The following is a 16617-nucleotide window of genomic DNA, read 5'->3' on the forward strand; positions in this document are numbered from 1 at the left end:
GAAGTTTCTACATTTTTACAACCTAGCCACCTTACATTATAAGCATCTTATCTGACATTTATGGTTCCGTTGTAATGAATTAATGATGAGTAATACATTAAAAGTCCTATAATCCAGCATCCATCCATTAATTAAGAGTAAAGGAAGACCTGCTCCTAAAATAGGAGTGATCCTGCAAAATCATAGTCTTTAAAAGGGGCTAGTATATATCGTGGCACTACTAGGAGCTAACAGCTTAATATGGTGTTACATTATATGACTGCCCTTGTGATGAACATTTTTATCCTCTGTAACAATTATCAAAAGCTTTTTATCTTCCTTTCCTCTAGAAAGAATAGCCAAGGCTGTCCATAGACTTCAGATGGCTGTTCTTTTCAGCTGCCCCAAAAACATGCATGCTCGGCCAATCTTAAGGAGACTCGGGCAGTGGCTGGTCTCCTGAGAAAACAAAGAATTAAGGCCCTTTTACACAGGACGACTGTCTGTGAAGCGACTGCGCGAGCGCTGATGTCTCTGCTAAGGTCATTGGCGCTCATGCAGTGCATTCAAACTGAGGTCCTTCCGGCGGCTTGCGGCCTTCTCGTCTGCTTCTCACTACCTGCTCAGCGCTTCCTATGGGAGCTTTCGCACAGTTCGAGTATCCAACGAGTGCCAACGAGGTTGTTTAAACTGACAGAAAAGTCATCTTAAACAACCGTGAATGACAAGTGAGCGATGGTGTCACTTTCACATGTAACAATTATCTCTCACTTTCACTCGTTTGAACGAATTGTGAGTGATTTATCGTTGCGTGTAAAAGGGCCTTTACGCACGTCCGACCTCAACCCTTGAGGGAGAGCTGGGAGGCCTCCATACACATTATCCCGGAGAAATAGATTAGTTTGACTTTTACCTTACCTAGAGTCAGCTGAGAAAAGTGAAACTTTTGGAGTTCTGTGTATTTTGTAAATAACAATGGAAATAAAAAGCCGGCCGCCAAAAGTCAATATTCCCAGATAATTTAACTGCAACATTGGCTGCAGGGTCATTTATTCAGATATTTTACTTTTCTGGACAAATTAGCAGCAAATTAAAGTTCTGGCCTAATTTTTGAATTGTTGAATTGAAAAGGAATGCCGATATTTTCACCCCTTCGATGGTTAATCTCACCAAGAACATCTATCGCTTATCCACAGGATGGACAATAAATGTGTTCACTGGAGATGTGACTGCTGAGACCTAGAGGGATCATGAGAATGACACACCTCAGATTCCCCCTGGAGAATGGGACCAGTAGTGCGAATGTGGGACCACGAATCCATTCACTTCTACGAGACTCAGCCAAACAATGCGCTCGGATATCTTCCTGAGTCCCATAGAAGTGAATGGGAGATGGTGTACTGTTATCATGTTCCCTGGGGTCCCGGTGGTCGAACCCCTAGTGATCAAACATTTATCACCTATTCTGTGGAAAGGAGCTAAATGTGTGACTGCAGACTTATAGTGCAGAAAGCTGTTGAAGAGGGTATACCAGGTATACTTAAATTTGCATTTATTAAATTCCATTGAGGGTGTATTTACATGGGCAAATTTTTTTTTGTGCATGTTCTGTTCGATTCCGAGATGGACATAACCAAGTTATAGAAATGTCGTGATTAATGAAGCTTACCCCGGTACAAAGAAAATGAAAGAGAATGATAAAGTTTTTGATCGTTTCTTGCTCTCTGCTGTGGTTCATCGAGGGGTTCTTGTCGTGAGATAACTTCTTTAATTGCTATGAAAAAGTTTAATGTTTCTTCTTTGCCCTGCCTTTAGAGATATGTTCTCCCCAGTGCATGCACAAAATGTCATGCTTGTTTACTCAGCTTTATTTGCACTGTATGCCTTCTGTATGTTTGCTGCCAAAATAGTAGTTGATTCTCCAAAAGGAAAGGCTTCCCTCTGCTTGGATCCAACCCCATTTCTGGCATATAGAGGAAATGCAGACCAAAGATATATCACTGTGTGAATGTGCCCCTGTTAGGTGTAAACACAACTTTTCGTGAACATGATGATGTAACTATTGAGCAATCGATAGGTGTGAAAATGGAGCTTTAGAGCATTTTGTGATGTTCCATAACCACAGTTGGAAATTGGACTAATGACACTTTTTATATTGTTCCACAGAAGCGCTATTGAAAAGTTGGACCACAGAAACCCCAGCAATAGACCCTGCAGAGACCAGCACAACTGATCCTCCATCTCTAGCTATCCCTTCTAGTAACCCAAACCCTGTCTCAGACGCTTCCTTGCTTTCTGCACCTAGCACAACATCCTTGCCTTTACCATCTGGCACCCTGGGATGTGGGACTCAGTCGGCGTCGGCCGTGTCCACCACAGCACCACAACCCCTGGAAGTGCCTGTTCATAATGGGAGTCGCTTTACAGTCACCCAGGACAACTTCATAACTCCATGGACCTCGCAGCCCTTAGTAGAGGGATTGACTGTGGTTGCAGGACCCTCTCTGCCAGTAGGAGCCACTTCGGACTCTGTTTTACCGACACTGGTGCAGGCTGCAGTTTCCAATGCCAGTACAGTGCTGGGCAGCAACCCTGCCATAACGTTAACACAGACTCCTAATGCTGCCATCTTGCAGCCCAGCCTAGTGATGGATGAGCAAAATCTTCAGTGGATTATAAATGGAACTTCACAAAACCCCGAGCAATCTGTAAGTATTTGCATCAAAAACACAGGTGAAATTAAAAGTGAAAAAAACTAATATTAATCTGGCATCTGATAATCCAGGTGCAATATAAGAAGCGGAAGAGTGGGAAACTTCACCCATTTAAAAAGTTACATTGTATGTAGCTTAACATTCTATCTTAAGAGGAAGATGAAACCCTTGGACCAGGCACAGTCTTCATGAGGAACTGGAGCTTAAAGGGGTTGTCCCGCGAAAGCAAGTGGGGTTTAGCACTTCTGTATGGCCATATTAATGCACTTTGTAATGTACATCGTGCATTAAATATGAGCCAAACAGAAGTTATTCACTTACCTGCTCCGTTGCTGGCGTCCTCGTCTCCATGGAGCCGTCTAATTTCAGCGTCTAATCGCCCGATTAGACGCGCTTGCGCAGTTCGGTCTTCTCCCTTCTGAATGGGGCCGCTCGTGCCGGAGAGCTGCTCCTCGTAGCTCCGCCCCGTCACGTGTGCCGATTCCAGCCAATCAGGAGGCTGGAATCGGCAATGGAACGCACAGAGCCCACGGTGCACCATGGGAGAAGACCTGCGGTCCACCGTGGGTGAAGATCCCGGCGGCCATCTTCGCAAGGTAAGTAAGAAGTCACCGAAGCGCGGGGATTCGGGTAAGTACTATCCGTTTTTTTTTTTTTAAACCCCTGCATCGAGTTTGTCTCGCGCCGAACGGGGGGGCTATTGAAAAAAAAAAAAAAACCCGTTTCGGCGCGGGACAACCCCTTTAATTCCAAGATGGTTTGAAGACAATACCTTTATTGGATTTCAAATCAGATATAACGGGTTTCGAGTAGAGACATCTCATCATTAGATAAGTCTTCACCGAGAAGATTGTACCCGCTCCTCGGTTTTCGTCTTCCTCCTCTTGCATTGTGGATGTCCCAGTTGTTTGTCGGTGCTATACCCTATACGCAATTAAACAGTATGCTACAGCTCATTAATTTCAATACACCACCCAAATCGATGATTTGTTTTTTTGGAGATTAACAAAATAAGGTACTTTATGATAATTATCAATGTTTTTATGCAAACAAATACTGCGATCGCTGGTGGATACTTTGTGGAGAGAAAATGTAATGAGGTCAAGACTCGACTCAATTCATTTGTAAGCCCAATGTCTATGAGCAAAAATCATGTTTATTTGCCTTAGGCCACTGTCACACAGGCCGTTTTTTTAAACAGTGCACTAAACACTTTGATTTCAAGGGGGCTTCTCAGACGAGCTTTGGAGCACGGCATTTCTAATACTGGCTGCTCTATTTTAGTGTGTTTCAGCAATTTTTATAAATAAGCGCCACCTGCTGAATGGCAGCCTTCCTTCAAATCAATGTCCAACCCTTTATACAGGTCTTTAGAACAATGATTAGGAATTACATTGATTTGCAGGAATGCTGCCATCCAATAGGTGGCGCTGCAGAGGTGTTGTTCCATCTTCCTTATTTGCATATATTTCTTAGAGGAGCTTGCATGGCCTTATAAGTCTCCTCACTCACCTTCTAGGTGCTCTCCTTAAGGAGAGATGATATTCCCCCGGAGTCAGAGATTTTTAATGCACCTCATCACCCATTTGAAATGTTAAAAACGCAGCATTACAGATGCCTGTGGGAGAGCAACTTTATGGTGTATTGAAAATAATGAGCTGCAGTGTAGTTATGGCTGTTTTTCAACTACAGAGGGTAAGCGTCAAGTCACATAGTTCATACCCGATTCTTGGCGTAAAGTCTGCTGATTGCTAATACACACTATAGTCATAATGATAATGATTACCGAAGTGACAAATCCAACTTCCACAAAACAAGATTTTCTGTGGTGTCAATTTGGACACTTTTGATTAAAACATGGTCTTTTCAGTGAACGTTTGTAGGTATTTGAGTAATTTGGCTATAACATGCTGCTAATGATACAATTGACATCATGAAATTGTAAATAATGCGAAAGCCCCTTTAACCCTTTCCAATCCACTGTCTGACGTCTGAAGACCTTATGATTTAAGTTTGTACAGCTCTAAGGTTGGAAGACATCCGTCTGGGTTCTCTTACTGCATATTGCCAGCCTCTCTTCTGTCGGAGCCTATCCAAGGTGTCACCTCATACAGTACTGGCTTTAGCCAGCAGATGGCGCCGTTGTATAACGGCAGAAAAAGAGTAAGCCCCCCAGGAAAACCAGGATACAAATTGGATTGGAAAGGGTTGTATTTGTATACAAAGCATGCTATGTGTTCCTAAAATATATATTAGAAATTTTTATAGCAAAGTAGTTTTCGGAATGCAGTGTATAGGTCTAAGGCCCCCTGTCCACGGCCGTTGCAAACATCACCAGGGGGGAGACCTGCCAGGTCTCTGCGGTGAGCCTAATAGGTAGATAGGCTCACCGCGGAAAATCGCAGCATGCCGCGATTTAGATTCCGCAAGTAGAGAATCGCTATGATTCTACGCTTGTGGACTCCGCGACTGAGCTTTCCATAGCAACGCTATGGAAATCTTCACACAGCGTGATCCGTCGGCAATTTATCGCTGGTGGATCATCGCCCGTGGACATGCAGCCTAACACGTTTCTGGATGAGGGCTAGTCTGTCTCTGTGTTTTTGAGAGCACAAGCTCAATGATGTAGATGATTGTGGTTCATTTGAACTTTGCAGACCTCAATCTATTATTTTCATGCTATTTTTGCTTGTATGTGACTTTTAGGTGAAACTTTTATGATGTAACTAGATCCTGTTGTTTGCTTTCAGGAAATACATAGGGTTGGGGGGGGGGGGCACTTAATTTTAAAGATATTTTACGGATTAGTTTTTTTACTTAGTAATTTCCTATTTAAAAAAAAAAAGATATTTGGTTCGTCCAGTGCTGGTGGTTTTCTGAAGGTATGTGCAGGGAAACCTAGGTCTAAATAGTATCTATGAACTCTTAAAGTTTTGATTCAAGAAGATATGCATCTCGTTTTCTGCGTGGGTCAGCCTTTTAGCCATAAATATAATTTTTTAATGAAAAGTTACATTTCGGGCACGCAGCCACTATTTTGCGTGAGTGGGATTTTGCCAATGTATCTGCTTTGTGAAAATGTATTGAATGTTGAAGCTTAGTATTTAATTGTTTTGACATTTTATTATATAAGTTTTATTTGTAAATGTCAGGGCTCCTTCATGTGAATGTACGGTTTCACTATATTCCACACATGGGTTTTGAGCGTGGAATACGCTGTACCAACTTGCCATAGGTTCCGATGCTGCCAATTTACTCACTGAGCAAAATACATGCACAATAAAGATTGCAGCATGCTCTATCTTGGCACATATTACGCATGAATACACGCCAAGATAGTGTGTGGCAATTGGCAACCCACAGCAGGTACACAATATCGTCGTGTACTTACTGTGTGCTGCTCTACTGTCATATGGTCGTATCCTGCAGCGAATTACGCTCATGTGCAGCCGCACTCAAAAGTGTCAAGGTTCTCCTGGCCTACCGAATGCAAAATATCCAATGGTTATCACCTGGTTGTGTAGACCCAACACCAAACTTTAAATAGGTCCTCCATGTAAGCTGTAACTATTATTAATATGGCAGTAAGACCGCACTATCCCAAGCTCAGTGACATTTTCTTAATTTGAAACCAACTGTTTGCTCTGGACATGCTAACCAATTTGCCTCATATTAGACTGCCAAGAGTGGGATATCCCCAAACCCGGTGGCAGGTGTAACACCACGACCTCCCTTATCACAGCCTATACGTAATTTTGGTGGAGAATCTGCAGAAGCTGCTTAAAAATGAAAAATATTAAACTTGCTAATATACTCACCGGCTCCTATCCCATTTATCTGAATGAAGCTGGCCACCATAATAGGTGCTCCTTAAGAGCCCTTTAATAGCAATCACTAATTAGCTGTACTTTGTATCAACACTCTTTGAAAAATGGTTGGTTGTGTGAAGTGATACAGTAAAAGTGAATATGAAGATCTACTTGTGTTGTATCCTACCTAATCACGCTTTACAATAAGTAACGACCTTTGTTTCTTTACACAGCAGCAAGCTCCAAAGGTAGAGAAGGTCTTCTTCACCACTACAGTCCCACTCACTGGCACCGGAGGTAAAGTTTCTCAAAATGACTTTTTTTTCTCTACTGTTTCCATTTTGTCCATACATTCATACTTTTAATATGAGCATAGAGTTAAAGGGGTTTTCCGACTAATGACTACTATCCCCTATCCATGTTTATCCTGGTATCTGCACACCCCGGGTTTTCCAAAAGAACTCATGGTATGCAGATTTCGGGATCCCTGGGATTCCCAGTGGTCTGACACCACTGATTTGCAAGTTATTCCATGGCCTGTGGATAGGGAATACCTTGCAATTGTGGCACTACACCTTTAACTTCTCAATCAGGATGTACATTTATGTCATGAAGGTTCAGGGTATGTATAGAGGGGGATCGCGGGTCGATTCTGCTCCATACAATGTGGGCTTCACTGTTTCTTACAGCTGACATCCGCCTGCAACAGCTCCAATCAGCAATGTCGCTGATCTTAGCTGTTAGCCCTTTAAATGCTGCCATCAATTCTGACAGCGGCATTTAAATGCCCCAATCAGGGTTCAGGGGGTCCCAAATGGCCCACCACGATGAGATCGTGTGGTGCAGTTTGGTTGTCATGCTGAGGGCCTTCTGAAAGCCTCCAGGGCTACCCATTGCAGATTGCCTATCAACCCATGTCTATAGCGTGGCTTGATAGATTGAATGCCAGATCGTGGTATAATGTAATATTATGGTATTACATCATACGCAGGAGCGATCAAACCAGCGCAAGTTCTTTTCCCCTCTGGGGACTAAAAAAAAAAAATTCGAAAATTAGTTTTAAAAAGTCTTATTAAAAATAATCAAATTTTAAAACCCCTCTTTTGCTATATTTACAATAAAAGAATATAAAAAAAACACATTTGGTATCACTGCGTTCATAAAAGTCCAATCTATCAAAGTAACACATTTACCTCGCATGGTCAACATCATCAGAAAAATAAAACCTGCCAGCATTGCGTATTTTTGGTCAACCCATCTGGAGAAAAAATGTAATAAAAAGCTTGTATGGCTCAAAAGTCATATTAACTCCAAAATAGTACGATGGAGACTACAGGAGTCCTGCAAAAATGAGCCCTCGCACAACTATGTCGATGGAGAAATAATGGCTATGACCATCAGAAAATGGCGGCCGAAATTTCTATTCCCTAAGATATTTTATATTTTAAAAGTAGTACAGCAAAAAAAAAAAAAATATTATATATATATTTTTTTTCAATGTCACTCCCCTTAGAATTTTTCTTAAGGTTTTTTCAGTACATTAAATAGTACCATCTCGTATATAGTATACAGCTCGGCCCGCAAAAAACAAGCCCTCAGGTAACTATTGATAAATAAAAGAGTTATGATTTTTTAAAAAGTGGGGTGGAAAAACAGAAAATGGGGAGAAAAAAATGGCCGTGTCCTCAAGGGGACATGGTTTGTTATTAGGGATGAGCAAGTATACTCGCTAAAGCACTACTCGCTCGAGTAATGTGCCTTAGCCGAGTATCTCCCCGCTCGCCCCGAAAGATTCGGGGGCTGGCGCGGGGCGGGAAGCTGCGGGGCAGAGCGGGGAGGAACGGAGGTAAGATCTTTCTCTCCCTCTCTCCTGCCCGCTCTCCCCTGCTCCCCGCCGCAACTCACCTGTCAGCTGCGGCGGCCCCCGAATCTTCAGGGACGAGCACAGCGATACTCGGATAAAGCAAATTACTCGAACAAGTAGTGCTTTAGCGAGTACGCTCGCTCATCTCTATTTGTTATAGATTTGTGCTGTTTATAATTTACTCCCATTGTAATTTATGAAAGTTTGCTGGGCTCTCACCAAAGATTTAACTAAACTCTATAATGTGCAGACGTTCCATCGCCATTGTAATTGTGTGCGTTCGATGTTCGGTATACTAACATTGCCTGGCTCTTTTAGGTAACACCGTGCAGCAGATTGGTTTGAGCCTTCCGGTTATCATCATAAAGCAAGAGGAGTCCTGTCAGTGTCAGTGCGCCTGCAGAGACTCTGTTAAAGAGACATCCGTGAAGCGCAAAAGATGTTCCAATTCGGAATCTACCAGTGATCCGCCACCAGCAGCTGAGCCTTCCCTTCCTGACACTGTACCCCTTCCACCACCCCCTTGCGAAGGAAGCAGTGAACATTTAATGGACTCTACGGACTCTCAGCCATGAACACCACCGTCTATAGACATCTCAGACTTCCTGTCCCTCTTCTCTGGTCCCTGCGGAAGCCTTACTGCAAGATGACTGGAAAATCAGCCAATGGACTGTTAATTTGAATATTTTTGTAGTCTTCTTACTCGCAATACACATCATCCATCTCCGGCTACATAACTGACAGCTCTACATTCAATCCAGTTACATTTTTGGTAGATCAGCAGAGTCTTTCTATTGTATAAACCCCCCGGTGGACGAAAAAGAAGCAGCTTTACCCCGATGAGGGTTGTCGGCTGGGGTACCCACAGTAACCCATTGCTTTATTGCACTATAAGTCACTTTGTTTAATTTCAGGGGGTATGTGTGTATATATGTATATTTATATACACCGAGAAGTCACTGGAGTTCAGGTTATATAAGATATTGTTCCTAGACATTTTACAATGGGGCGGATATATAAGAAAGATATTGGTTTTATTGCACCCAGTTAGTCGTCATCTTCGTTACTTCTAAATTCCAGATGCTCAATTTTTGGTTTTAAAAGAAAATATTTACCCAACAATAACATAAAGTGATGATTAGAAAGTAGCATCGGGCCGAGGGTTCCCAACAACAGAGCCAATACTTCCCCACCACCAGGATTAGCTTGTGATAACATAGCTGCTAGTACACAAATAAGGGGCGCCCTTAACACTCTTAACAACCAAACCATCAAACTGAAATTAAAATCATTGATTTAATATTGACTGCTTTTTAAGATGTGTTTTTTTCTATGTAATGGCATGACCGTATGGACCAGTGGTATATGACCTGCTCTGCTGATATTGCTGTTAGGAAGTATTCAGGGACCTGATGCATCGTTACATTGTGCCTTCCATTGGCAGTAAAGACGTTCTTTCTGAATATCCCATATACTGAATATAATTTACTGCTCCATTGCCTTGTTATAGCCAGCCGATGGTGTTCGCTCTGCCTCCTTGATGACCATGCTCGGTACAAGAGATTCTGATTGCCCCCATTAATGCTGTAGTCAGGATCTCCTATACGGAATACAGAAGGTAGTACAGGCTCTATGGCTTATACAAAGTAGCTTGTGGATCTGCTGCCTGTAACAAAATGGAACAAGACCCTTTTGATTGTTATGGTTGGCTTAATGTTAAACTGTATCTGAAATGCTTATGCCTCAAATTCATGATGATGGCACTGGACCCATGAAAAACACTACTAGAAGTACAGCAGGCCATACATGTCTCTGATCTGCCATCAGTGTAGCATGGTGCTGACCGGACCGTATGAATGATCCAGCGTACAATCAATCCCTTAATCTAATGCCCATGGTCAGCTTTAGAGCAGTGGCCAAAGTTTTTTGTAATTGATTCTTTTAGTTACAGAGATATTGGAGTTTTTGTATTCATTTGTGATGGCCATTTTTACAACCACATTGTGACGTAGCCCTGCAGAAAGGAAATTCTGTCCTTTAGGGTGCATTCACACGAACGTATATCGGCTCGGTTTTCACGCCGAGCCGATATACGTTGTCCTCGGGTGCAGAGGGGGGAGGATGGAAGAGCCAGGGCCACGAACTGAGGCTTCCGCCCCTCTGCACTATTTGCAATGGGGAGAGGCGGGACGGGGGTGGGGCCAATTCCAGGACTTTAGCCCCGCCCCCGTCCCGCCTCCTCTCATTGCAAATAGTGCAGAGGGGCAGAGAGGGGGCGGGAGCCTCAGTTCGTGGCCCTGGCTCTTCCATCCTCCCCCCTCTGCACCCGAGGACAACGTATATCGGCTCGGCGTGAAAACTGAGCCGATATACGTTCGTGTGAATGCACCCTCATCCCCATACTTGTTTGGATGTAGATGCAATGTAGTACTAGTTACTGAAAGCTCCCATACAAATTAGGGAAAATTTGTCTGATCCTGCCAATTTTGGAGAATCCAGCTGACTTCCAGGTGTATGGCAGCCCCTCAACACTCAGAGGAGAGCAGTTACCAACCCATCCCTTTCTTCTTACTGGGGATGAGCCGCAGCTAGTGGCTTACTCCCCTCTGCCCACTGCAAACACAAGAACACTCAACAGTATTAGCAGAACCTTCCTTACCCAATTCAAAAGTAGCAACCAGCATGGCTGCTGTTCCTGTTGTTGGTTTTCAATAATGGCCGCCACAAATAAACAGAAAAAAGCTACTATCTATGTAAGTAAATAAAACAGAATTCCCAAATTGAGGCTATTGATCTGGCTTCAGCTCTACTAATACATGACCAATTTTACACTTAGCATGAAAACCTGAAACTTGGGCTTATTTATACAAGCATATATTGACCGACGTTTTCACGGCTGGTCGAAATACACTTCCATCTAAGCAATTCCCCTCTTTCCTCCACTCTGGCGTTTGCAATGGGAGGGGGTGGGGCAGAGCTAAGCTCCGCTCTGTCCTGTCCACTCCCATTGCTGGCTGTGGACAAGGGGAGGAAGCTTGGCTCCACCCCGCCCACTCCCATTGCAAACCTCTTGGAGGGGAGGAGAGAGACGGTGAGGGAGAGGGAAGGGGGGAAATGCTTAGATTTAAGCGTATATCGGCTGGCCAATATACGCTCGTGTAAATAAGCCCTTAGGCAGCAAATCTGTCATAACACTATTTATGAAAGAACTGAAATCCCCAACTATATCTTCTGACCAATCAGCACACACAGTTCTGTACCGACAAGTAAATGAGGTCAGACGATGAAGATTTAGGGGGTGTGAAGAGAGGACGGGTGTTTTGAAGCAGAATTTCCGCTGTAGATTTTGCAACAAAATCCACATATAATCTGCTGCAAAATTCCCATGTGTTTAATGTGGATTTAAAGCAGATTTTTCTTTGGATTTGCCATGGAATTCACCCTATACATTGTAGAGAACGAATTCCACCCTGGAAATCCACGCTACAAAAAATAAAATCTGATTTCTATGGATTTTTTTTGCAGTATGTGGATGAGATTTAGTAAAATCTCATCCACTTTGTGCAATAAGATGCTGAGGATTTTCCTCATGCAATTCTGCATCAGAAAACCTGCAGTTAATCCATGCGATTTCCCACTGAAGCACTTATTCCCTATCCATAGGAGATAAATGTCTGATCACTGGGAGTCTGACCCCAGCAATGCCAAGACCGGAACACCCAAAAGCTCCATGTGAATGTGTGATCACCACTCCATTCAGTTCTATGGGACGCAGGGAGATCGCTGAGCATAGGTCGAGCATGTCCATCGCCACTCTGTTCCCATGGGGCATTACGTTGCACCACGCTCGGGATTGCTGGGGTCCCCGCAGTCAGTCGCCCACCTATCAGATTATTGGCTATCCTGTGGATGGAAATAAAGTACTGAAATGGGAAAACTTACAGACATAACATATACTTCTTCATATACGTAGTTTTTTTCCTTGAACTCAGACCATTGCTTTCCACATTGACCAGTGTTCTGCCATGTGCTGACAACGGGGCCTTATAGATGCGGTTCCAGCTGATTTTTAGCTGGTATTCTCTTTAACCATATGTAAATATCTATATTTGTGCACATGTCCATTTGTATTTACAGCCTACTGTGAGAATAGAGCTATTTATTAATGCTTTGTATATATAAATTACCTAGTGCTACATGGATTTAATTCTGCTAACGTTAACCCTTGTCTCTTTCTTGGATGGTTTAGGTTCAACCTCAGAGTCCAAAGGCACTAAATAGTACTGTGTTTTCCTGAAAATAAGCCCTATCCTAATTTTTGGCTATTTTTAGGGGAGGAGTGAAATATAAGCCCTACCCTAAACTAAGCCCTGGCTAGACAACATAAAAAAAGATTACCTAGCAGCCGCTGTCTGAGTCCCTTCCGCTGCTCTCTGTGCTTCCTGCAGTCCTCGGTCGCCGACCGGACATCAATTCTTGGTCACAGGGTTCATAAATCCCCCCTCCAGGAAGTGATGGCTCTGATGTTCTGTTGGCTGCCGAGGAGTGCAGGACGTGTGGTGGAGCTACAGAACTTAGGAGAGCAGCGGTGGGGGACCCAGACTGCGGCTGCTAGGTAAGGAAAACGACCTAGTGCCTTATATGGGGGTAAACTTAATATAAGACAGGGGCTTATTTTGGGGAAACCACGTTATATGGAGCCATACTGTACTGTTGTATATCGTCAAAATTATACATGTATTTAACGTAATGTGTGAATCTGACAGAAAAAAAGGACGTTTCATTGGGCTCCCTTTTTTCTGAGCTATTTTTCCCCATAAGCATAATACAGTACAGAGTGCCTATTGCTCAGGCACGGTCTCCATGCGTATGAGACTTAGAGGGAATGTGTCAGCAGAAAATGAGCTACTGTAGAAGTCAAGTTTTTATGTTATACATGTTTTTTTAACTTATTTTTGTCATGATTTATTACAAAAAAAAATTCAGCAGTTTTCATCCTGACCACAGAGCCTAATAATAGTCTGACACTTCCTGATTTATACAGAAAACACTTCAATAGTCTTCTCATTATCACAGGGAGGATTACAATGAAAGGCAACATCTATATTGAGATTAGACAGGATCCATAATTCACAATAGCTGATGGTCACAGCTCACCTCTTTCCCCTCCCTGCATAATAACCAAGTCACACAGCATGCCTAAAACATAATTCCAGAGAAGTCTATGGGTCAGCATTTCTGTGCAGCAAAGGTAAGACTGCAGCCCCTATAGTCAGATTAGAAAAGATGGAAACTTTTTCACTTTCTGGTTTTTGCTGCACTAAAACGCCAACTGAAAATCGCCGCCATCTGAAGCTTTCAAGTGCGTTTGTTCAAATGGGCGATTTTCAGTTGAGTAAAATTGGCTGACCGGAAAAGATAGCGCATACAGTGCACATTCTGGCCGGCCGCTTTTACGAACAGCCGGTAAAGCCAGGACTTGTCCTATCTTTTGCCGGAATACGCCGGCCGTTCCCATAGACTCCTATGGGAGCTGCCAAAAAAGAGAGATGGGAGGGAGTTTAGCAGCGGCTCGCGTTGCTAAAGTTTCTCCCGTTCCCCTTGCCGGCAGCTCTCATAGGATTCTATGGGAACTTCTATTGATGCCATCAGCCGGCAATGGGGAGGGGGGAGAGACCTTAGTTATAAATGATGGATTGTAACTAGAGCTGGAAGAAAAAAAACCTCAAAGAACTTTGGACCTTATTTATCAAACTTGTCTAATAGTAAAACTGTCTTTGTTGCCCATAGCAACCAGTCACAGCTCAGTTTACCAAAGTAGTATGAGAGCTCTGATTACTTGCTACGGGCAACACAGACAGTTTTACAGTACTATTTACACTGGTCGACAGTCACCCGAGTAATTGCGCAAACAAGTGAATACGGGTGACTGTCATCCCTTATAAACATGGGATCAGACAGGCAAGTGAGCGAGAATTGCTCACCTGTCTGAGTCACCTAAAAACTAAGGGACTGTCCACCCACGTTAACAGGCAGCAGTTCACACATGAACAGCTGCTTGTTTACTGTGAATGGAGGCAGGCAGCTGGAAAAGATCCCAAGGCACTCCGCCTCCATTCAGTGAGTGATATATCGCTGCTGTGTGAAAGCAGAGGAGAGATAAGCGCTGGGACAAGTATTGGGCAGGTTGGCGCCCCACAGTCATCCTGTGTAAAAGTACCTTACCCATTAAGGGCACTGCCTTTTTTTTTTTTTTTAACTTTCCATTTTCCATAGGCAATCTGAAGTGGCAGCTTCAGGGCTGTCATGGCAGCCCTTGAGATTATCGCGGGGGGCAGTGAGACCATCGAACATCAGTCGGGGCATTTAAATGTCGCTTTCAGTATTGATGGCGGCATTTAAAGGGTTAACGGTTCTGATCAGCGGTGCGGCTTCTTTGAGCTGTTGTGGGCAGGTGTTGGCTGTAAGAAGCAGCAGCATTGCATACATACCCCGCATTTGCAAGACGTAAATTTACATCTGGTAGCTTTAAGGGGTTAACTGGCTAGTTTTGATAAATGGGAGCTTTTTGACTCAGTTTAAAGGGGTTTTTCGAGATGTTTAATTTTAATAAAATCCGCTTATGTTCACCTCTGCCTGCTCCAGCAGTGTCCTGCACCACAACTCTGGGTTTCCCCTCTAACATCACATTTACAGGTTTCCCCAGCCTGGTTACAGGATGTCACAGGCGCTGCAGCCAATAACAGCTCAGCGATTGAGCACTGAGATTTATTATTGGCTACAGTGCCTGTTACTTCCTGTAAACTGGGCAGGACTGCCAACTGTACCCAAACAGCGGGTTCAGGACACAGCGGGGCGGTATTAGTGTATCTTGACACCACCAGGAAGTCCTGATGGAGACAAGACTGACAGCTGTGTCATACCTCCTGAAGCTGATAGGCTGCATAGGTGTCGCCCCAGCAGGGCCTGGTAGCCCACTAAAATTGTGCTCTTACCTCCTGGCTCCGGTCTCGGCTCCTAGCAGTGATAGAGTGCGCCTGCTGCCTGCAGGAGTGGCTCCCAGGCCGTGTGTCACAGTTGACCGGCTCGCCGCTGCAGCTCTTTATTCCACGGTGGCTGTAATTTCCCACCTGCGGTCCCGATGCTGCTGCTTCTTGGTTGGCAGTTTTGCGGAGCTGTTCGTTATCCCCGAGAGGGCTGTATCCTTGTACAGTCGCGCCTCCCTCCCTCTGTCCAAGGCTCCCCGCTGCAGCTGTATACTCCCTCGCGGCTGTACCGTTGCACGTGCTCGCCGGTCACAAAGCAGCACTGACAGCCTGCACCTCTCACCCCTCCTAGCGTCCGTGCGGCTGCTCAGTACGGGAGAAGACAGCAGAGACGGGCCGGGCCCCACATGTGAGTGCTACTCAGCGGCATTGCCATACGTTGGAGGACAGTTTTGGGACCGCCGGCGGCCTGCATGGGTATTATTTTGGCTCAGACACACAACATACTGCAGGACAGTATGTGGAGTGGCGAATGGCTATTAGTGTATGTTGTCGTCCACCTCGAGGACCTTGCCGACTTGACCTAATGGGGAGCTAGGGGTGTGACAGAAGCGTTCCTGCATGACAGACCTGTTAAACCCCTAGCTTCCGGTGGCGTCAAGATACACTAATACCCAGCGGGGCGAGGTGAGTATATCACTATTTGTTATTTTATGGCAGGGGGGTTGGATGATATGGAAATTATACATCTCACTTAACTACTTTTAAAGTTCTTACTCACTATGCTGTGATTCCAAGTTTCACACGACTGGTTCTAAAAGTCAGGGGGTGCTTGTCAAGGTGTTTCCAATGAGAAAGTGAAAGAAACTCAATTCTAGGGAAATAAATTTGCCAAACATCAAGACCATTCAACATACCGCCAACAACACTGCGAGTAAAGCATAAGCCGCTCTATATGTATCCTTATATAGTGCAACTTGTCCAACAACTGAACCCAGATGATAAGCCACATTGACAAGAATTTACTACCAAAATACTTGATCATCTCAACAGTCTACATTTCATCTGTCACGATATGGGGAACGTGTCTGAGAGAACCCAGAATTGAATGTTTGGTTCAATGAAGTCTGTTTATTTTTGGTGAACATACAGTAACTGACCTCGTATACCTTGGCATGTTAGAAGAGTTCCTGTATCCCCCAAGAAGCCGATCTACAATCTAGCATCATCTTTCAGTAAGAAGGGGATCCCCCACATAGGAATAT

General features: G+C 44.1%; 1 protein-coding gene across 1 annotated transcript in view; it reads left to right on the plus strand.

The window, feature by feature from the left end:
- Positions 1-9672, plus strand: part of MTF1 (metal regulatory transcription factor 1) — a 41947-nt gene extending 32275 nt beyond the window's left edge. Inside the window, exons 8-10 of the mRNA XM_066574809.1 lie at positions 2146-2687; positions 6736-6799; positions 8685-9672. Of these exons, the coding sequence (XP_066430906.1) occupies positions 2146-2687; positions 6736-6799; positions 8685-8941 (863 nt within the window). The 3' untranslated portion in view covers positions 8942-9672. The remainder of the gene's footprint in view (positions 1-2145; positions 2688-6735; positions 6800-8684) is intronic.
- Positions 9673-16617: the final 6945 nt, after the last annotated feature.

This window comes from Eleutherodactylus coqui, chromosome 1, assembly GCF_035609145.1.
Source record: "Eleutherodactylus coqui strain aEleCoq1 chromosome 1, aEleCoq1.hap1, whole genome shotgun sequence".
Taxonomy (NCBI): domain Eukaryota; kingdom Metazoa; phylum Chordata; class Amphibia; order Anura; family Eleutherodactylidae; genus Eleutherodactylus; species Eleutherodactylus coqui.